Here is a 22,945-nt window from a genome sequence, read left to right on the forward strand (position 1 = left end):
AGGCCAGGCTCAGAGCTACAGGGCTGCCCACGGGTGCGTTCAGGTAGGGAGGGCTGCCTCAGGGCTCAACATCCCTGCAGCCCCTGGGGAGGCTAGGGGGAGCTGCAGCGGAGGCCCCGGAGGGCTCTGCTCCCTAGGGACAAGCTCCCCTTGGTGGAGTCTCAGCTCACCAGCCCCTTCCCCAAGCCCCCCCTGACACGACGCCCCTGCTCACACCCCCTCCCAGGGGGCCCCTGTTCCCAGCTCACCCTCCAGCCTAGCATTCTAGGTTTTTCTAAAGTCTGGCCCCATCCTCTCTTTCTAGATGTTTCCTTGACTAGGCAAGACCCCCCCACCCCGGTCTCCACCAATCCAGCCTCACCCCTGCGTCCAGAGCAGATGCCACCCGCCCGCCACACCCCGCCCCCGGCTCACACCTGAGTCCAAGTGTTTAGCCCCAGTGCCCGTCCTGGGGGCCCCCTCCAGGCAAGCGTCCCTCACCTCTGCCTACGTGCAAGCCACTGAGCCTCCTCCAATATCTTCACGTCGTTCTCAGACCAGCCTGACACGTGTGCAATAAATAGCACTTATCAGAGGGGCTAACTTGCAGGTGTCTGGCTTATCCACTGATGGGCCCCAGAGACACAGCAATGAAGGCCAAGGCCGGGGTGGCCTGGGGGGTTCCCCGAAAAACGTACAGAAGTGGCGAATCTCTACATCGGGCTTAACACAGTGCTGTAGGCAGTTATACCTCTAAACCAAAATCAAAAGACGCTTGCTCCTTGCAAGAAAAGCGATGACAAACCTAGACAGCGCATTAAAAGGCAGAGACATTACTTTGCCGACCGAGGTCCGTGGGGTCGCCAAGAGTCACACGTGACTGAACGACTGAACAACAGAAAAACCAAAGAAATGAGGGCTTCCCTGGTGGTCCAGAGGCCAAGGCTCCGCTCTCCCAACGCAGGCGGCCTGGGTTCAACCCCTGGTCAGGGGACTAGATCCCACAGCCTCAACTAAGACTCAAGGCTGTCAAATAAATAAATAATAAATAAACACTTAAAAACAACCACAACAAACAAGCTCACAGAAAGAGATCAGAGAGGTGGCTACCAGAGGTGGGGGTGGAAACCCAGGGAGGGGAGTTGGATGACGATGGCCACAAGGTATAAACTTTCAGTTATGAGAAAAATATAACTCATTTCAGCAAACTCACACAGGATCTCTGTATCAACTTAGAGCGGTGGGATGGGGAGGGAGATGGGAGAGAGGTTGGGAGGGGATATATGTATACCTATGGCTGATTCATGCTGCGGTTTGACAGAAAGCAACAAAATTCTGTAAAGCAATTACCCTTCCATTAAAAAATAAATTTTTTAAAAAGAAGATATAATTAACACTGCTGGATGTTACATATGATAGTCTCGTTAAGGGAGGAAATTGTAAAAGTTTTTATCACACGGAAACTTTTTTTCTCTTTTATTTTGTGTCTATTCGCGATGATGGATGTTCATTAAACTTACTATGTAATTTCATGATGTATGCCGTCCACCCTGAAGTTATATAGTGCTGAATGCCAGCTGTATTCTGATTTTAAAAAGTTTATGGCTGGATTTCCCTAGTGGATAAAAATCTGCTTGCTAATGCAAGGGACATGGGTTCGATCCCTGGTCTGGGAAGATTCCACAGAGCAGCTAAGCCCGTGCACCACAGGTAGTGAGGCAACCACTGAAGCCTGTGAGCCTGCGCTCTGCAACAAGAGAAGCCGCTGCAGTGAGAAGCCCCTGCACCGCAGCCAGAGGTGGCCTCTGCTCGCCACACCTGGAGAAAAGCCCACACAGCAACGAAGATTCAGCACAGCCAAAAAAAAAAAAAAGAGTACACATTAAAAAAAAAGTCTACGGTTAACTGTAATCATTTTCTTTTAAAAAGCCATGTTGGTACAGAGTCTAGACTTCACGGCTACTCTCAAGCTCGCCATGGTGGACCAAAAGCTGGGTGTGAATTTGCCTTTACCCCTTCAGTTGGAATAGCTCATCCATCTCTCTCTGCAGTGGGACCGTTTCAAACGAAATCATATTTTAAAAGATGAAATATGTCCACAGAAAGGGACACAGCAATTTAAAGAAATGGCCCATTTGTATAAAGCACCCACAGGCCTAATTTTTTTAGCCTAAATTTAGAATATCAGCATTTCCTTATAGAGAGTCCTCTGGCAGTGCAGTGAACACACAGCTCTAGGGGAAATGGAGCCGGACAGAGGTCCATGGGATGACCGGAGAGACACATCCTCTTCCTGGTCTCGGCAGCCCTCACCCACCTGGGCCTCAGTATCTTGGGTCTGAAGGAGCCACACCCACACAGATCTCCTGCCTGGTCCTCAAGTAGCTACCGAGGGCCTGGTATGGATCAAGTTCCATCTTGGGCTGTATCAGTTTCAGTTAAGTTTGTCCTTATTTAACAGCAAAATCCAAAATAAGAGAGGCTTCAGCAAGAAAGAGGTTTATTCTTCTCTCACATAAAAAAGATGTCTGAAAGATAGGCAGTCCATAGCTAGCATGGCAGCTTCACAATGTTAACCCAGGCTTCTATCTTTATTTTCCACTAACATTCCTTGCATCCTCAGCAGTCACCTTATGATCCTAGATGGCTGCAGAGCTCCAACCCTCACATCTACATTCAAGGCAGGAGGGAGGTAAAAGGAACGAAAGGGAATTTACTTCTCCTCTTTCTCTCTTTTTTTTTTTTTGTGTGTGTGTGTCCTACCTAGCAGCTTGTGAGATCTTAGCTCTCTGACCAGGGAATTGAACCTTTGCCCCCTTCAGTGGAAGCTCGGAATCTTAACCATTGGACAGCCAGGGAAGTCCCCAGGTCTCCCCCTTTCCAAGAGTCTTTCTAAATGAAAACAACACTTGCTCATATAGCTCACTAAATCACTGTCACCTGCCCTACTGAGCCACACGCACTGGCATGAAAGGAAACCGAGGTCCTGCGACTGAGGAAGACGGGGAGCAGGAATCAGAGTGACGATCAGAGAGATTCTGTCACAAGTGGAGAGAATGAGACAGTCTCTGCGGCCCAGGAGTTTAACGAGAGCAGCCCAGCCAGGTCCATCAGGCTCTGGGCTGAGTTTTCTCAAGGCAGGTCCGGGAGAGCCCAGGCACGACTGTAGGGGGACATCTCCAGGGCTGTGGAACTAGAGGAGAAGCTGCAGGAAAAGTACAGTCGGCGGGGTTCTCTTTCTTTTATCTTCTGAAGATAATCGTGGAGCCAGAAGGTCCCTCTCAGCCACGTGACCCAGAGAAGCCTGCAACGAGGGCAGACTCAAGAAGCAGAGGTGTGTTAGGAGTTGCCAGGGCTGCACGGGAGAACCTGCAGCAGACGGCCATCGCGCCTTGTTTGAGAGAAAACCTGCTTTTCTGGGAGCGGATCTGCTCCCTTCCCTGTCCTGCTGACAAACCAGTCACCAGTCAGGTAGATTCTGCAAAGGTGGGCCTGCCTCGGCGACGGCCACTCTGAGCTCAGCAGGGACATCAGAAGCAGGGCGGTCAGTTGGCGGTGACGGCCACCACTTTCCCCGAACGTCTGAGAGCGATGCTGGGCTGAGAGGTACCCGCTGAGGATGGCCTTCCAGGTGTCGGAGACCCTCCGAGTCCTCCTGGGCTCTGGGAACCCCTTTGGGGCACTCCACGTGCCAGGCCAGACCTGCCCTGGACCTTTGCACGCCGCTTCTCCCACCTGGATCCCTTCTGCCCCCTCTTCCCTCCCCTCCCCTCCCCACTGGCTGCGATCTAATGCTTCAGAGCCTGTTATTGTCTACAGCAGCCTTCCTGCACACCAAAACCAATCCTCCTGACATCTCAGCTTACTCTTTAATATTTCATTATGCACTTTAATTACCACGGACGCGTGTTTGCTCAGCACCTATCCTGTTCCCCACGGTCCCCAGCAGCTACACCCACACGCAAGGTAGGAGCTTTATAGACATGTTCGGTGAATTCAACCTTAACGTCAGAGAGAGCCACAGACATAGAGCAGGAGGTGGGAGCCCCGAGGGTCTGATGCTCACGTCTGAGGCCCAGGTGGGTGCAGAACCAGGCAGAGAGGACACACAGCACAGCGTTGGGTGTGAGCAGACCCTGGGCGGGGCGTCAGATGATGAGTGGGGCTCTGCTCCAGGGCAACCCCCACATGGGGCGACTTGAGGGCCCCCCAAGGCTCACCGGTGATGCTGAGACCCCAGCGCACGCTTGTGCCGGCCTGGCCACACCTTCCCATCACTTTCATCCAGAAACACGACCATGATTAGGGACTCCCAGACTCCACGCAGAAGTGACCACAGAGCATCCCCGGCAGCGTGTGTGTTCGGAACCCACTTGCCGTGTGTCCGTCGGCCACACTGAGGGTGGGCACGTGGTTGTTTGATGGACCGGCCCTGATGACCAGTGTGGTGGGGAGGAGTAGGCGGCACCCGTAAGCTGGTCTGCAGTCACTCACGGGCACTTTCTGAGGTCTGGAGATGGGATGGAGGACCCGAAGGAGACCCGCCAGGCACAGACAGCCCTTCACCCTGTTCCTCGGGGGCCTGAGCTGCTGGGTGTGCCAGAATAGGAGTCCAGGGCATTTAGACCTGGGGAGACCAGCCCCTCTTCCCCTTGTGCTGGGGGCTGGGGTCTCAGGGCAGGCAGGTCGCCCCCCAGTGGAATCAGAAACACTTTGAAATTACGGGCAAAGAGAACAGGTGAGAACTATGGGGGTAGCAGCATCCTGTACTGACCGCATTTTCTTATTTTCTGTGTTCTCTATGGTCTGGCATCTGGGGCCTGGCTGACTGGAGAGGCCTGCCCCTCCCGGGGTTAGCCCGCCCCTCCCTTGCAGGGAAACTGCCTTTCGTATGCAAACAAGCGAATCCACAGTCCTACTGGGAGGCGCCCTCCTGCGGCTGGTGCTTAAGCTCTAGGAGGCACGTCCCCCTGCCTGATCACCCCAGGGGCAGGTCCCAGACTACAGACGGCCCGAGAGCCCAGCGCCTGCTGAAATGATTCAGCGAGTCCATCCCAACCCTGCTTGCTCTGCCTGGCCCTGTCTTTCCCGAGGAATCCACAATGAAGGCTCCCGTCCACCCTTTCCCCTGGCTTCTTTGATCCCCTCCATTGACCCTGGAGCTTCCCCGCGTGGTCCTGCAGGGCATGGGGGTGGGGAGGCTGTGCCCCCTCCTCTTGGGAACTGGGAGTGAACAACAGCCTTTCCGTGGCATCCACTCCTGACCTGTCAGCCTCACGGTACCTGAGTAACAATGAAATCGACATTTAAATATACACCTCCCCATTGTCTTGGGACTTCTCTGGTGGTCCAGTGGTTAAGAATTCGCCTGCTGATGTAGCAGATATGGGTTCAATCCCTGATCCGGGAAGATTCCACATGCCAAGAGGCAACTAAGCCCATGTGCCACAGCTACTGAGCCCAAAGCCCTGGAGCCTGTGCTCTGCAACAAGAGAAGACACCGCAATGAGAAGCCTAGGCATCACAACTAGAGAGTAGTCCCTGCTCATCGCAACTAGAGAAAGCCTGTGAGCAGCAACAAAGACCCAGAGCAGCCAAAAATAAACTAGTTAATGAACAAAAAATGAAAATACACCTCCTCATTCTCTACACCAGGTCTTTTCCTTTCTCTGCTCCGCACTGGCAGACGTGAGAAGGGCTCCCCATACCCATCCAGACGAAATCTTTTGTCTACAGAAAAGCTGCAAGGAAAAACATGCACTTGATTCTGACTAACAGGGCATTTCTCAGAAACCCTTGCAGAAGCACAGGTGCACTTGACTGATTTCCCAGGAACGAGCGCAGAGAGAGACAGACAACCCGAGGCCCGAGGCCTGGGGCTCGGAACTCAGCGGGCAGTGGCTTGTCCTCTTTCTCTCAGCCTCATCTCCCCCCAAAGCCAAACGTCTCTAGGAGGCAGGAGCTTGGGTTGGGGGCTTTTGGACTCTTAAACAAATTCTTTCTTTCTTTCTTTTTGGCTGTGCTGGGTCTTCGCTGCTGTTTGGGCTTTTCTCTAGTGGCGGCGAGCGGGGCCTATTCTTTGATGCCGTGGTTGGGCTTCTCATTGCAGTGGCTCCTCTTGTTTTGGAGCAGAGGCTCCAGGGCACTCAGGCTTCCGTAGTGACGGCTCCCGGGCGCCAGAGCACAGGCTCAGTAGCTGGGCCCCACGGGCTTAGCTGCTCCGCCGCACGTGGGATCTTCCCGGATCAGGAATCGAACCCGTACCTCCTGCATTGGCAGGCGGATTCTTTGCCACTGAGCCAGCAGCGAAGCCCAGGGATTTGGATCATGGACATGAAAGCGGCAGGACAGTTGCACGCAGGCGAGGATGAGCCCTGGCCGTTTTCTCACGCATCTGCTGTGCATCTGAGAAGTCTCTAGTGTTAGCTGGTTTGTGCTACCTCTTTCGGCAAAGCCTTGTAGTCATCTGAGTCACCGAAACGCCCCTGAGCCCCCCACGTCTCTCAGCAGTGCCCTTGGCCCTGGTGCCCAGGCGGGTGCCGTGTCCCTGCTTCCAGCCTGGGTTTGCTGGAGGACCACACCACACCTCCCCGCACAGCTCTGGGGACACCAATCACCCTGGACTCCACAGGCCACACACAGGTCTGAGCTGGGGCCTCCCTGGGAGGGGACACACTCCCTCCTGGGGATTACCCCCTGCCCACCACCATGGTCAGGAGACACCCGTGGAGGCCAGCAGGCCAGGGCCAAGGGCAGCAGCGGTCCCAGAGGCGTCCTGGTGCTCAGGTTCTCGAGAGGGTCTGGACCATGGGTGTTTTCCTTCTCGATCATTAAAGACAAACTAGGAGCTGAGGAAAACAGTGGAAGCAGTGACAGATTTCATTTTCTTGGGCTCCAAAATCACTACAGACAGGACTGCAGCCTTGAAATTAAAAGACACTTGCTCCTTGGAAGGAAAGTTATGACAAACCTATATTAAAAAGCAAAGATACCACTTTGCCAACAAAGGTCCATCTAGTCAAAGCTAGTTTTTCCAGGAGTCATGTATGGATGTGATAGTTGGACCATAAAGAAAACTGAGCACTGAAGAATTAATGCTTTTGAATTGTGGTGCTGGAGAAGACTCTTGAGAGTCCCTTAGACTGCATGGAGATCCAACCAGTCAATCCTAAAGGAAATCAACCCTGAATGTTCATTGCAAGGAGTGATGCTGAAGTTGAAGTTCCAAAACTTTGGCCACCTGATGGGAAGAGCTGACTCATTGGAAAAGACCCTGATGCTGGGAAAGATTGAGGGCAGGAGAAGGGGACGAGAGAGGATGAGATTGTTGGACGGTATCACTGATTCAATAGGGATGAGTTTGAGCTAACTCCAGGAGATGATGAAGGACAGGGAAGCCTGGTGTGCTAGAGTCCTTAGGGCTGCAAAGAATCAGGCATGACTCAGTGACTGAACAACCTCAACAAATCATTTGAGGACAGAAATCACCTCCTCTTTAAATGTCCCAGGTTCTCAATCTGCTCTGGATGCTGGAAGCCCCACATGATGCTCTCTTGGGTGCCGAGCCCCCTGGGCCCTTAGACTTACCCTGGACCAGGTCCCAGCGGGAGGGTCTGGGTGACAGAGCAGCAGGTGCTATCTGACCCTGGCCAGGCTTTCCAGCCCCGAGGCGTCTCCATCACCATGTGGGGTCACTTTGTGAGGTCCACCCCCTCCCACCTTGCTTCCTTCTCCCTTATTCCTCTGTTCACTCCACCAGGCTCTGCGATCGGGTCCCCCTGTCTTCACACACACCCTCAGTCCTGGAATCACAGAGTCGCCGTGTCTGGTGTCAAGGCTCTCTGCCCAGAAGCAGGAGTCCCCGGAACCACGCCTCCTCCAGGCAGCCCGCAAGCACCCATTTCACTGTCTCCATCATCACTCGGGCCTTGGTTCTAGAATGTTCCTAGTCTGTCCCACTGGGGACTGGGAAAGGGAGGGGCACTGAGATGAAGGCTGGCTGCCACTGTCTCCTCCATCCTCACCTCCACCCCGGAGCGGGGTGGGGCGGGCACGGCTGGGAAACAGGCGTGCAGTGAGGACACGCACACCCCGCCGCTCTGTGCCTGCCTGTCAGGTGGTGACTGGCCCACTCGCCAGTGATCCAGGGCAGCCCCTGGGGGCGGAAGAAGCCGGAAGTGCTTAACCAAGATTTTCCCGCGAAGCCCTGTGCCTGGGCCTCTCCTTCCACCTGTCATCCTTGGAGGCCGGGCCAGGGCCGCCACGCAGCGTGGTGACGGCCACGCAGAGGAAAACTGGGCCAAGGAAGGTGAGCCCTTCCCGCTGGGCTTGGGGTGGGGACGATGGGCGGAGGCGGTGAGCCAGCCTCCTCTGACTTCTAGTCCGGATGACCGATCCTGAATCCCAAACGCCTCTGCCAGATGTTAGAGTCCGATACCCCAAACCCCTCCTTGCAGATGAGCTGCAGGCTCTCCGGGGTCTCCTGTGTGGGCACAGGTTCGGCAGAGAGGCTGGGAGCCAGGGCCAGCCGCTCCGGGTGGGCATCGGTCCTGTGGAGGGGTGGGGACATAGGCTCATAACCCTAGCTCTGCCCTCACCGTTCCATGGCCTTGGGCAAGGCCCCAGCCCCCAGAGCCCAGCAGCGCTGGCTCAAGACCCCCGGGGACCCCCGCCCCTCACCTGCCTTTTCCTCCCCTCCTGCTGGGGCCCCGACTAAGGGCTTTGCCCCACTTCCTGCCGTCCAGCCACACTGGCCCCTTGGTACCCCTCGGAGACCCCTGGATCCAAGGGTCTCCCTCCCCAGGGCCTGGGCCTTCCATCTGTCTGGAGGGACCTGCCCCGGGGGTCCGCACGGCGCCTCCTCCTGTCCCCTCCGACCCCCCGTCCTGCCTTTTCCTCCACAGCGCTCACCACGGCCCGGCATCACAAAGGAACACTCGCTCAGCTGTCGAACAAGCCAGACACAAGGGAGGAACACCACGTGATTCCACTCGTGAGGCACCCGGAGCGGTCATTTGAGAGAGGCAGGAAGGAGAAGTTGGGGGGGAGTTCCAGGACTAGGGGGGCAGACAGAATGGACAGCTGTTAAAAGGGACAGAGGTTTGGCTGGAGACGCTGGGACGTTCTGGAGATGCAGGTGGTGATGGTCTGCTCAGCAGTGTGAATGAGCTTAAGTCCAGTGAAGAGTGTGGGTAAAAATGGGCAAGGTGGTAAGTCTTACGTTCCGTCTGCTTTGTTGCAGTGGTTGAGTCGTTAAGTTGTGTCTGACCCTTTGTGACCCTGGGGACTGCGGCACGCCAGGATCCTCTGTTCTCCACTATCTCTCGGAGTTCGGCTCAAACTCATGTCCACTGAATCAGTGATGCTACCTAACCATCTCATCCCCTGTCTATTTTATCACAGTTTAAAGAACCACCTTGGTGGTTTGCCCCGGGAGGGCGTACTGGTGTCTGCACCCCCAGTGTTGGCACCGAGCCGCTCAGACGCTGGTGGGACTGGCAGAAAGTGAAGCAAAAGTGGAAGTGTTCATCGCTAGTCATGCCCGACTCTCTGCGACCCCGTGGACTGTAGCCCGCCAGGCTCCTCTGTCCATGGGACTGGCAGGGCGCTTCTCACCACTGAGTCTGAAAATGGACACTGTTCCTCCATTCTCCCTCCTTCTGTGGATGCTTGAAATGTTCCATCATAAATAACTAAATTCATATATTCAAATGAGTGATCAAAACAATACTAGGCTCTCTCAAAGCCACCCCAATCTGGACACCGGAAGCCGGATGGGCAGGCAGGCAGCCAGAGGCAGCATGGAGATGACAAGGGGCCGGGCAGGGAGCAGAGGGTCCCGGGGTGGGGGCACACCGGGGGGAGGCAGGACAACAGCCGTACCCGCTGCTGAGGCAAAGATGACCCAGGGTCCCTGCAGTGGCATAGCCCGCTGCGGGCTCCGCTGGCATTACCAGGGGATGAGGGACTGGGACAGGCAGCGTTGGGGTGATGCGAGAACTCGGGCAGGAGGAACCTTGGAGCTTCGTTCCAGAAGTGGTTGCACATTCATCACAAGGAGGGCTAACCGGAGGGGGAGGCTCAGTGCAAAACAAGACTTGTCGGGGCCTCTGGTCTCCAGTGTCCCTTGGACCCCAGCCTCGTGGGGACACACCCTCCTGACGCACCCAGGGGCTTCCCGGCTCTAGTGCTGGCCCTCAGAAGGGTCCTCTTAAGGCTCCAGGTGGCTTTTGTTTAATTACTCGCCTCTCACTACAGAAGGTAGAAAAGTTGCTACAGTCAGCTTTCTGAGCTGATGACCAAAATCCCTTCCTAATCTGCCTTTTACATTTTTATTACTATTGCTACACACTCTTTGTCCATGTCATCTGGATCCCTGTTGACCAAAGAGGCCGAAATCGAAGGCTTAAGTCCAAACCACCGCTGGATTCGCCTACAGAGTATGACACCTGGCGTGGGAGGCGCCTACTGAGCTTTGTAGGGGGTGGGGGGCTGGGCGGGCCCTAAGCTCTGGGCCAAAAGGGTCAAGCTTCTCGTAAATCAGAACTTTCTGGGGCATTTTGTTGAAGTGTTTATAAACTCCAAGGCTTGAAGTATTTAAAACTCCAACCAGAGCCACACGCTTCCAAACAAACAAGCCAGCCAGGGGCAAACATACATGGATTAAGTATCCTCCGATCTGCCGGGCCTTGATTTCCCTCCTGTGGTTGTTCTGGCTGCTCAAGAGCCTAGGAGGGGACTTCCCTGGTGGTCCAGTGGTTAAGAAATCTGCCTTCTAATGCAGGGGACGTGGGTTCGCTTTCTTGGTCAGGGAACAAAGATCCCATGCGTTGCAGGACAACTAAGCCCATGCATCACAACTCCATGGGCTTACAACTAATCCCATGCATGCACAACAACCCATGTGCCTCAACAAAGACCCAGCCCAGCTAAAATTAGAAGGAAAAAAAAGAAAGAAAGAAAAGAGGCGACAGGAATGGCTGTGTGTGTGTGTGCAACTGTGTGTAACAAGGGAGATGCACGTGTGTGAGGAATGACCCCACCTTGAACTGGAACAGACGATACAGGGAGTGGCTCCCGGAAAAGACTGACGGGGTCACAGAAGCGGCCAAAGAGCACACACAATCGGCCGACCACCCACGTTCCCTTGATCTGGGGAGGACGGAGGGTGGGTGAAAGACAGACATTCTCACAGCCCTCATGGAAGCTTTCTTAAAAGAAGAAAGAAGACTCCTCTGAAATTCTTAAACTCCAGGGTTTCGCCAGTGGCTCAGCAGGAAAAGAATCTGAGACACAGGAGATGGGGGTTCGATCCCTGGGTTTGATCCCAGGGAAAATCCCCTGCAGGAGGAAATGACAACCCACTCCAGGATTCTTGCCTGGAGAATTCCATGGAGCAAGGAGCCTGGCAGGCTACAGTCTATGGGTTCGCACAGAGTTGGATACGACGGAGCGACTACACACCCACATAAGGATAACTGCAGGGAGGAAAGGGATCGGCTGGAAGGGAATTAAAAGAAAGCAAAATCCGGAAACAACGCTGCTGGAGAACCAGGAGTAACCGTGGAGTGGCCCCATTTCAATCCACCCCATGACCAGCAATTCTCTAGTGAGAACCTGTGATGCTTCAAGGCGTCAGGGTTGGAAGATGGATGGAAAGCTTCCTTGGGGACGTGGTCCTTGTCCCTAAGAAGCCCGGAGGTCACTGAATAGGCAGTTGGGATGGTTTCAGATAGGAGTGGTTCAGTCTGGTCTTGGGGAAGGGGTAGGCGGCAGGCAGGGAGCTGGGAGGATGCTCAGTCCACATTCTGTTTTGTTTTCATCTGATGTATCCACACCACACATGACTGAGGGGCCAGCACCTGCTGCCTACCCCTGCTCAACTGCTCTCACACTGGGACTCCGACGAAAGGAAAACTGGATACATGGGCAGTATCCCAAGTCTCAGAGGAAGGTTCTAGAAGACACTCTGATTTTCCTGACCCTGCGGTCAGAGCCGGTATTTGCATGTGAGCACTTGTAAAGCCTGGTCAACATGCAAATATTATTTTTGATTTCGGAAGCAGAACAGACAGGATGACAGATTTAAAACACAAGGGAGAAACCACTGTCTGGCAAATAATAGGCATTTTTGTTCTTTTTTTTTTTGCTAATGGGCCCACCCATGCCCATGAGCAAAACCAGACTTTTAGTTAAATAACAGGTTTAGACTTAGCTCTATAGTAAATGAATGCTTATCACTTTATTATTTAAAAGAAGAGTCTTCTTTTCAAACCACGTCTAATTAAGCCTGAAGATGAAGCTCCAGTACTTTGGCCACCTGATGCAAAGAGCCAATTCATTGGAAAAGAGCCTGATGCTGGGAAGGACTAAGGGCAGGAGAAGAAGGGGACGACAGAGGATGAGATGGCTGGATGGCATCACCGACTCGATGGACATGAGTTTGAGTAAACTCCGGGAGTTGGTGATGGACAGGGAGGCCTGGTGTGCTGCAGTCCATGGGGTCGCAGAGTCAGACACGACTGAGCGACTGAAAGACAGCAATTAAGCCCAGGGTGTCTGTCATTCCCCACCTCCTCCCCTGCCATGTCAGACTAGGCACTGTTCTCTAGCAATTCACCTTTGCACACAGTGCAATCAGGCACTGCTCTCTAATTCCTTCACAAGACGGAAAACTCCCTGAATTTCAGAGCTGCTGTCTCCTTTGCTTATCCTCCCCAGGGTTATCAGTGGCACACCAGGTCCATTAGAAGCTTCCAGAAGTACTTGTAAACTGGGTGTGGCAAGCAAGGTCAGTAGGTTTTATGTTTACCTTTTTCTTTTCTTACTACAGGCACTGCCTTGGAGATGCTGCAGGTTCAGTTTCCAACCCACTGCAATAAAGCGAATATCAGAATGGTGAAGGGAGCCACACGGATTTTCAGTTTCCAAGTGCGTATATGATCACACAATAATGTAGTCTACTAACTATGCAATAGCATTATGTCTAGAAAACAATGTATATCCCTTAATTAAAATACTTCACTGCTTAAAAAAAACGCTAGTCATCATCTGACAATACAGGGGAGCCACAAACCTTTAATTAAAAAAAAAAAAAGAAAAATGCAATGGAATGAGGTATGCCTATATTCCAGGCTTCCCAGTTGGCTCAGTCAGTAAAGAATCTGCCTGCAATGCAGCAGATGCAGGCAGACCCAACTTCGACCCCTGGTTTGGAAAGATCCCCTGGAGGAGGGCAAGGCAGCCTGTTCCAGTATTCTTGCCTGGAGAATCCCATGGACAGAGGAGGCTGGTGGGCTACAGTCCATGGGGTTGCAAAGAGTCAGAGCTGAAGAAACTGAACATGCATGCAAGCCTATATTCCAGTTTCCATGTACTGCCAAGATGTTTTGCCAAAGTCATTTCCTTACTACACAAAATGATTGTTTTTGGCCACTTACCATGTTGCCTCCTACCCAAAGAACACAATTTAGTGCACCTGTCAGCTTCCCCATCTTTGCTACCACTGGGCTGTGTGAGTGGGGCTGCTATCCTGTCTTAGGATGGAGTGTTCAGAAATATCCTGTGTTCCACAAGCAGCAGCCTCCAGGGCAGGCAAACCCCCAATTCTGAGGAAGTCCACCACCTACTTTTGAGTGGGCAGGCCTCAGCCAGGCCTCGAGGAAGCCCTGGCTGCTTTGAAACCCACCTGCCCAACTTGAGCCAGACAGGGTGCCTCCCTCAAACCCTCAGGTCACTGTAACGCCAGGCACACTGGTCCCGACCCCCTGTAGAGCCTGGAGAGGCTGCAGAAGTTCCCAGAAGCCAGAGAGATCACACAAGGAGCTTCTCCCCCTCCACCCCACCCCCCGCCCCGGGACAAAAATCAAGGCAGGCGTTAACCCTTCCCTCCCACGTTAACCCTTGACCACCTGAAGACAGCCGTGGGGCCAAGGAGGCGAGGGAAAGGCATCCTTTGTGATCTCAAGCACTAGTTTTCTCTACACACGCACATCTCGTACTTCACAGCCGCCAACAACAGTTCCGGTCCATTCTTACTTTTCCCCAGGCCGCTGCTTTTGCCGAAATGAACGCCAGTCCCATTGATCACTCAACCTCATCAGGGCCAGTTAGAGAAGACAGCCTGGGGGGAAGCACTGCCGAGCAGCTCAGGACAGTGAGGGGGCAGGACTGTGTGTAAGTAAGGTCACACGTCCCCATCTGTCTCCTCTGCCTGACAGTCACACCCGCACACAGCTGTCACCCGGGTGGCTGTGCGCACGCGCGCACACACACACACACACACACACACACACGCACACACACACGCGCGTGCACACTGGCCCTGGCGACCTGCAGAGGACTGGGCAAAGCGAAGTGTCCTACCGCAAAGGCCATGGGGCTCCGACTGCCGCCTCGCGGTGCTCCGGCTGGGGTCCTTGTGCTTTCTGTTGCCCCTGAGGCTGCCAAACCGCTTCATGGGGAGCCGGGCCGGGTGAGCATGCCAGGACTCGCGGGGGGGCAGCGTCAGCCCCGGGCGCCTGGGGGCCAGGAGGGGCGCCGCATGGGCCGGCAGGCGTGGGGCCCGAGAGCTCAGAAACACGACCTGCGTGCTCCAGCCACAGCCTGGGGTCCCCCAGCCAACGCCGGAGGGCTCGCCCGCGGGGCCAGCAGCCGCCGGACAGGCCGGGTGGTCCTCACCTCTGCACCCACCCACTGGGGCCGCGGCAAAGCTGGAGCAGCCGCTGCCCTTAAGTAGGCAAGAAGCTGCCCCGGAAGCCCAGGCAGGTCTGTTTATATAGTTAAGGTCAGCCACACACTCAGGCGCTCGGGGCTTTTTCCTCCTGAAAACGAAAAAAAAAAAAAAAGGGAGGGAAGACGAGCTAGGCAATCGGAGGAGGGCAAGGCCGGCCGGTCATGTGCGGGTCTGCCGAGGTCCCTTTAAAAAGACTGTAAAAGGAAACCACCCGGTCCAGACAATTCCTGGCACCGGTTGGCCACAGCGCATTCCCATCATGACATGACATCACACAACTATTTTGATTCATGTGTTCCAGGGCTCCCCGGGGTCAGCAGGCTCCGGCTGCTTCTTGCTGAAGAAGCCGCAGGTCCCCGGGGCTGGAAGTCCCTGAATCTATTTCCCCTCGCAGCTCCCTGAGATGAAAGAAGCAAGGACCGCCTTTGAGGAGGGGACACGGGGTCTCCAGGGACCCTCCAGGAGGGTCTCAAGCTCATGTCTAGTTTGAGCCGTGGACTTGCTAAGAACTGCAGAATGACAGAACCCAAGGGGACTTTAGAGAGCATGCGATCCAACTCCCTCCCATGACTGATGGGGAAACCGAGGCTCCGAAAGGGGGTATGATTTGCTCCAAGTCCTGTAACCAGTGGTTAGAATTCCAACTTCCTTGACCCCAAAACCAAACCCCTGACCTAATAAAAACAAAAAACTTCTAGTGTGCATGTGTTTTGCAACTAAAACTAAAACTTTAAAAAGACAGGGAAAAAATGTTCAATTCCTTTTGCTGATACCTTCACTAGACTAAAGGGACCTGCCACTAATTAGCTTTGTGACCCTGAGAAAGTCACTCCTCGTCTCTGGTCCCAGCTTCCTCCTCAAACCTAGGTGAGACCTGCTCATGTTAGGAATTCATCTCCTTCCGGAAGTCTGAACATCTAATGGCTCTTTGTCCTGCGTTTTCCTTCTGCTGAGACTCACGGAGATCCAGTGATCAAATCTTTGCAGCAGCATGCATTGAAGGAATGGAGGAAATAGGTCTTGCTCTCAAGCTATGTGAAAATGACTTGGAGAGACAAAGATAAAATTATAATACTAACTGCATAAAATAGCAAAATGTGCTCAATGACCTGTGGCCAGAATGGACAGTGTCATCAGCACAAATGGATAGACAGAAAGGGGCCATCACATGACCCTGCTTGGAAAGCAGAGCTTGAGTTGGCCTTGAGGGTTGGGGGTCTGGAGAAGAGAGGAGAGGCTGGGCCAGCATTGCACCCGTGGAGGAACCTACAAGTCACAGAGCAAGTCGCAAAACCCACCCCCACTTGGGTTCTCCAGTGGAGTAGTGTATTGTTATCTGTGTTAAATATGGTAGCCTAGACTTATCTGTGTTAAATACAGTAGCCCAAACTTAAGCTCTGAAAAAGTCTAAGGTAGGTTTCGAAGTTTCATATTTAGATTTTCTCTTTTTAAAAGAGGAAATCTAACTTTTCCCTGGTAGCTCAGCTGGTAGAGAATCTGCCTGCATTGTAGGAGACCTGGGTTCGATCCCTGGGTTGGGAAGATCCCCTGGAGAAGGGAAAGGCTACCCACTCCAGGATTCTGGCCTGGAGAATTCCATGGACTGTATGCATAGTCCATGGGGTTGCAAAGAGTTGGACACGACTGAGCAACATTCACTTTTCAAAAATATCAATTCAAGGACTTCCCTGGTGGTCCAGTGGCTAAGACTCTGCACTCCCTATGCAGGGAGCCCAGGTTCTATCCCTGGTCAGGGAACTGGACCCCACATGCCTCAACTAAAGATCCCATGTGTTGTAAGACCCAGCGCAGCCAAACAAATAAATAAATATTTTGAAAAATTAAAAGATCAATTCAGCATTTAAAAAAAAATGGAAATGTTCTTCTGGTTTAAAAATGAAACAAAGCAGAGTTTCCTTAGAAAAGATTGCTTAACAAGAATTCCAGTAAGAAAGAGCCATATTTGATTAAAAGAAAAATGAAAGGCTTTGTCTAAAACAATACAAGATTCTTATACTATATGAGAGACAATGCAGAAGGAGAAAACACTTCAAAGTCTAGCGACTAAAAGGGAAGAACGAGTTTAAATTCGTGAGGGAAATAAACAGCAACCTGGGCACGTTCAATGATTCTGTACATAGTTTATACAGCCATTCACTCACCAAGTAGTCATTAAACCTCTACCAAATGAGCAGGACAGATACTAATGGAGGGGATTAGTGCTATGAAAAATTCAAAGACATTCCTGTCCTCTAAGAATTATATTTTAACTAGTAAGATAATAAATACTGTTTGGGGAATGCCTACCATATGTCAGTTGGAGTGCTGAATATGAATTTATTTCATCATCCCCAGAAACCTATGGGGCAAGTATTACTAACACCATTTTACTTAAACTTGAATAACTCTTACTGTGCCGTCTGCAGAGACGTGGATGGACCTAGAGACTCTCATACAGAGTGAAGTCAGAAAAACACATATTGTATATTAACACACATATGTAGAATCTAGAAAAATGGTAGAGATGAACTTATTTGCAAAGCAGAAAGAGAGACACAGATACAGAGAACAAGCGTATGGGCTCCAAGGGGGCAAGAGGGCATGGAACGGACTGGGAGATTGCGATTGAGATATATACCCTATGGATACTAAAGAAGGCTGAGCGCTGAAGAGATGATGCTTCTGAACTGTGGTGCTGGAGAAGACTCTTGAGAGTCCCTTGGACAGCAAGGAGATTCAACCAGTCCATCCTAAAGAAAATCAGCCCTGAATATTTACTGGAAAGACTGAAGCTGAAGCTCCAATCCTTTGGCCACCTGATACAAAGAACTGACTCACTGGAAAAGACCCTGATGCTGGGAAAGATTGAAGGCAGGAGGAGAGAGGGGCGGCAGAGGATGAGATGGTTGGATGGCATCACCGACTCAATGGACATGAGGTTGAGCAAGTTCTGGGAGATGGTGAAGGACAGAGGAGCCTGGCGTGCTGCAGCCCACGGGGTCTCAGAGTCGGACACGACTGAGCGACTGAACAACTTAAAACAAATAACTAATGAGAAACTACTGTAGCACAGGGAACACTACCCTGTGCTCTGCGGTGACCTAAACGGGGGGGAAGCAAGAAAAAGAGGAGATTCGTGTACACGCAGAGCGGACTCACTATACTATATAGCAGAAACTAACAACACTGTAAAGCCACTACACTCCAATAAAAAAATAAACACATGAAGTTGAGTAAGTCTCTGCAGGGCCAGAGCCCACTGCTGCTGCCCAGCTCTGGGCTCCACACCCTCTGGATTCGTCCCGTAGGAACATCTGATGCCTTCAGAGAGGAGAGTCAGGGCATGCAGTGCAGGCAGGGTGGAGGAAAGAATCCCTGGGTCCTTCAGGGTCACGGTTCTGTGACTGAGATGGCTACAGAATATTCTGAAAAGACACAGTAGAACTGGCCTGATCGAGCAAAAAGTCGTTTGAGGCCCAGAACAGTTCTCTGTCCCACAGGACGGACCTTGGGGAGCTCTGGATGGATGGAGCTGAGGAACAGGGTTAAATGCAGCTTTAAGACAAGCCTGGGGGATGAGGAAGGATTGGGAAGCCTGGCGTGCTGCAGTCCATGGGGTCACAAGGAGTCAGACACAACTGAGCGACTGAACAACAATAACAAAACAAATGATGCCAGACACGACGACCTTGACTACAGATACAAGGCCCCAGCGAGACCCGGACCTCACTGACATGTACCTTTGATCTCACTCAAAATGCTCTTCCCAGGGTCAGCTTCACCCAAGAGCAGAGAAGAAGGCCGTGGGCGACACTGGACTTCCAGGGTGGAGACGCAGGGCATTCGGGAAACGCTGATCAGGCAGCCCTGGGGTATGGTGGGGGGCAGGGAGGACTAAATTATAGGGTCTGCCACTTGCTCTGGTGCAAACCTCCCACCTTGGTCCATTTCAGGGCACCAATGGGGCACAGATGGGCTTGCAGAATTCCCAGACATTTTACAATCGGCTCTCTTACCACTGCATCTCCCTGTTCGATTCATATTTGCCTGAAATTCCTTAGCTTGGGACAACACCTTTGAACAACTGAGATGCGTGCAGACCACACAGGGTGAGGTGACACTCTGGCTGCAGGTTGAGTGACGAGGACCCTTCCTTCAGGACATCTGACCTCGGGGCTGGGAGCGGCGGCCACTGTCAGGAAGACCAAACAGCCCTTCGTCACGGTTTCCGCCGCTGATGATCCCAAATGAACAAGAGGTGAAGCCCTTCACGGGATCGTGACTCAGCCGGCAAGAACACATCCTCATGGAATGCTTTCCACACTTGGGGGGTTTTTTAAAGGGAAGGGCTGAAAAAGAAGGAACTAGTGGCTTCCACGATGGAACTGTGTTTTATTTTGTTTGGCCCCACCATATGGCACTTGGATGCCTTTGTTTCCTGACCGGGGATCAAACCCACTCTTCCTGAAGCGGAAGTGTGGGATCTTAACCACTGGATCACCAGGGAAGTCCCGGAAACTGTGTTTAAAATGTATTGCTGGAGTATATTATGCAAATCACTCTCTTGCTTGGTGCTATACCGGGAAGCCTGGAATAGGACCATGTAACGAGGGCAGATTTCAAACTGTGGGGCTGGACCAGACTCTTAAGAGTCCCTTAGACAGCAAGGAGATCCAACCAGTCCATCCTAAAGGAAATCAACCCTGAACATCCATTGGAAGGACTGATGTTGAGGCTGAAGCTCCAATACTTCGGCCACCTGATGTGAAGAGCCAACTCACTGGAAATAACACTGATGTTGGGGAAGATTGAAAGCAGGAGGAGAAGGGGTTGGCCGAGGATGAGATGGTTGGATGGCATTGCTGACTCGATGGACATGAGTTTGCGCAAACTCCAGGAGAGTAGCAAACCATTCAGCACTCAGAGAAGGCGCCACTGCCGAGGGAGGTTCAGGCCTTGAACATTTCTCATTTCTCCCTACTGTTATTATTAGGGGACAGCTGGAAATCCAGGGGAGGGTGGACTGCTCCTCGGGGAGCCTGGCCGGCCTGGCCTTCTGACGGGGGTGGGGGACAGTGGGCCTGTCTCCACGGCTGCTGTCTGCAGTCAGGGCCTCCTGCTGCACACGCTGGGGCAGGCGGGGGGGGGGGGGCCAAAGGGTGCTGAGCATCGACCACCGTGTCCACACGGACAGCTGACGAGTCCTGCCGGGGCTCCGGCTGGAAGCCCGGGGTGGACCCCTTTACTGGGACAGAGCTGCCTCCTGGTTCGGCCCCTGTCCCCTGTGCTGTGGGAACGGGCCTCCCGGGTCAGCAGCCGACAGCTGGGTGGAGCCCGTTGACTCCGTTTCACTGAGACGGTCACTGGAGGCCTGGATGCGAGGCTGGGGTGGGGGGCTGAGACCCCGCGCAGACCTCTCCTGCTTGTCACCCCTGTGTTCAGACACACCCTCATCTTGGGCCCCCGGTCCAGGCCTGTAGGGCTGAGGAGGGCTGCCGGCAGGCAGGTGCACCCCGTAGATCAGGGCCTCCCCAAAGTTCTCCTCGGCCACGCCGTGAGGCAGGGAGGCTAGCCCTCATGGTTCAGTTTAAGAAGCAAAACACACGGAGGTTCAGAGAAGCGAAATGATTTGCCCAAGATCCCCCCCAGGGTCCAGCAGCACAGCTGGGCTGGCACCCCGCCGGTTTGCTCCCCCTCTGAGACCTGGGTTCGATCCCTGGGTTGGAAAGATGCCCTGGAGAAGGGAAAGGCTACCCACTCTAGTATTCTGGCCTGGAGAATCCCACAGACTGTATAGTCCATGGGGTGGCAAAGCGTCGGACATGAGTGAGCGACTTCACCTTTTCACTTTCACCTCATGGCATTTGGGACCCCCACCCACCCACCCTGCCCCACCAGGCTGCCTCTTCTGGGTTCAATGCTGGAAAAGGAAAGGAAGACGGACCCACTGCCAACGCACTCGGAAGCTTTGCAGGTCACGTGACGGTACCTGAAACGCACAGGACCCCTGAGAAGCCGCAGGCCAAACCAAACTCCAGTTATGTAAGAGGCTCTTGGGGGGGCCCCCTCGGAGCGGCAGGCGGGCCGCACACCAGGGAGCACAGAGCTGCTGGCGCTCTCGGGCTGGTTGCAAAATACCGTGTCGGATTTCATGGAAAGTTCTAAAGGTCACCGCGGCACTTGACTCTGAGTGAGACCGTGTGTCACCTCCCCGGGGCTTCCTCTCCTCGTCCCCAGAGCTGTTTGTGAGGCCGAGTCTCCCGGGCGACCGTCCCTGCCCCGACTCAGATGCCCACTTGTCGCCCCGCACGCCCACTGTCACGCACGCCTCCCGGCTCATCCTGGAACTCTGAGCGACAAGAGGGTGATTTTTTTGGCAAAGACAAACCACCTCGACTTGGAATAGCTCAAGTCACGTCAGTGGCATCTAAACCCAGTGACATCAGGGGTAGGTTGATTTAAACAAATATCGAAAAGGACAGAAAAAGCAAAAACCAATGGCAGTCATGATTTTTAGCATGCCAAAGTACAGCACCCCAACAGGAGGGAATCCCCAGGTGTTCTTAAACGCTAATGCCCCACGGAAGGGCCCAGCGCGTGCCTCACTGGACCCCTTCTTGTGGGCCCTATGGTGCCCCAGGGGTCTCTCGCCAGGCCAAAGGCTCTGATGGTGCCAAAGACAAGAGCTGATGCGATCTGCTCTGACTCCAGCTTTCAAATTGGCCCCGGGGTGAAGCCCGGACTCAACGCCACAGAGCAAGGGCTTGCAAACACTAGATTCCACAGGGTCGAGAGGTCGAGGGTCTGGCCTTTCTGTTTACTGCTTCCTCTAAGTTATGTCTTAGGGAGGTCAGAAGGCTACCGGGATGTGTAAAACCCTTGTGCAAGGGTGAAGACCTGTGAACTCACAGGCTCGGCAGAAGGCCACAGTGCGGTCTACCCGGGCCCTTGTCTCCCAGGCAACCAAGCACCATCACCATTTTCTGGAATCCCAGGCTTTCAGGAGAAATCTGAAAAGTATCGCAGGGGTAAAGAATCTGTCTTCAGCCAGTGCAGGAGACAAAAGAGAGGCAGATACGATCTATGGGTCAGGAAGATCCCCTGGAGAAGGGCATGGCTACCCACTCCAGTATTCTTGCCTGGAGACTCCCATGGACAGAGGAGCCTGGAGGGCTACAGTCCAAGGCATCACAGAGAGTCGGACACGACTGAAGCAACTTGATCACGTAGGAGAACCCCTCCTGCTTCAGCATTTCCTTCAGCTGGAAACCACTAGCTTGGAATATGAGGCCTGGGTGGAGATTTGCTTGAGCTGCCCCTTCTGAATCGTGACATATATGCCCCAACGAGATGATAGGCAGAAAGATTTACAAGACTCGGGTCAGACACCGCACCGCAATGCAGTTACCGGCATCAGTTCTGAGCCGCTCGGCTTCTTCACCCTCATTCTTCCCATAAGAAAACAAAATCACAATACAGCCTGAGCCCACGTCACAGGGGTTTTCAGGAAACCAAATGAGATAAAGTAGGAAAAACACCCTGTCAGCCGCAGAGCGTTTTAAACACCAAACGGCATCGTCTCGACCTTAAACCAACCCGGAGGGCTGCCGGGGGCTCACAGGGCGTCACCCGGAGGCTGCCCGGGCTCTGCAAGGGGACAGTGCGGGGCACTTGGACGCGAGCTGGGGGCACCACGTGTCTGCAGCTCCCCTTCCAGCTGAACTGAGTCAGAGGGGCTCGCACAGAACCCCCGCTCACGAGCCAAAGGCACTGCATTTCTCGAATGGGGAGCCAAGGGACCTTCCTCCTGATCATTTACTCGTTTCAAACAACACGCACAAAGAACCCCGGTTTCTTAGCAGCCTGTTTCGATCAGGGAGAGCCTGGGTGCTGCTGTTCAAGGCAAAATTCCACCGCAAAGCATGCAGCAGGAACGCGGAAGGAAGGACCTGGGGCAGGGTGGCCAGAAGTCCTTCAGTCCTTCCTTGGTACCCCAGCGGCTAAGACTCCGCTTCCAAGCAGGGGGTGCAGGTTCCATCCCTGGTCAGGGAACTGAGATCCCACGTGCCACGCGACGTGGCCAAAAGTTAGGAAAAAAAAAATGACCCTTCAGTCTGTAAGTCTGCAAACAGTCTTCACACCTCAGGGGCAGCAGGACGCGTCCATCCCAGGGAATCTGGTAAGGACCCCAGGTCGTCGATAAAGAATGAGATGATATTTAGTATCTTTTGA

At 53.4% G+C, this 22,945-nt stretch overlaps 1 protein-coding gene across 4 annotated transcripts in view; it reads right to left on the bottom strand.

Moving 5' to 3' along the window:
- The window catches only part of PRKAG2 (protein kinase AMP-activated non-catalytic subunit gamma 2), a 292,846-nt gene that overhangs the window by 154,130 nt on the left and 115,771 nt on the right, over positions 1-22,945 (bottom strand). The window contains exon 1 of one of the 4 annotated variants that reach the window (XM_065939490.1): positions 14,344-14,739. The exons of the other annotated variants lie outside the window; for them this stretch is intronic. Within the exon in view, the coding sequence (XP_065795562.1) occupies positions 14,344-14,437 (94 nt within the window). The 5' untranslated portion in view covers positions 14,438-14,739. Of the gene's footprint in view, positions 1-14,343; positions 14,740-22,945 lie in introns of those variants that run through there. 4 annotated transcript variants of the gene reach the window in all.

The sequence above is a fragment of the Muntiacus reevesi genome, chromosome 6 (genome assembly GCF_963930625.1).
Source record: "Muntiacus reevesi chromosome 6, mMunRee1.1, whole genome shotgun sequence".
NCBI lineage: Eukaryota > Metazoa > Chordata > Mammalia > Artiodactyla > Cervidae > Muntiacus > Muntiacus reevesi.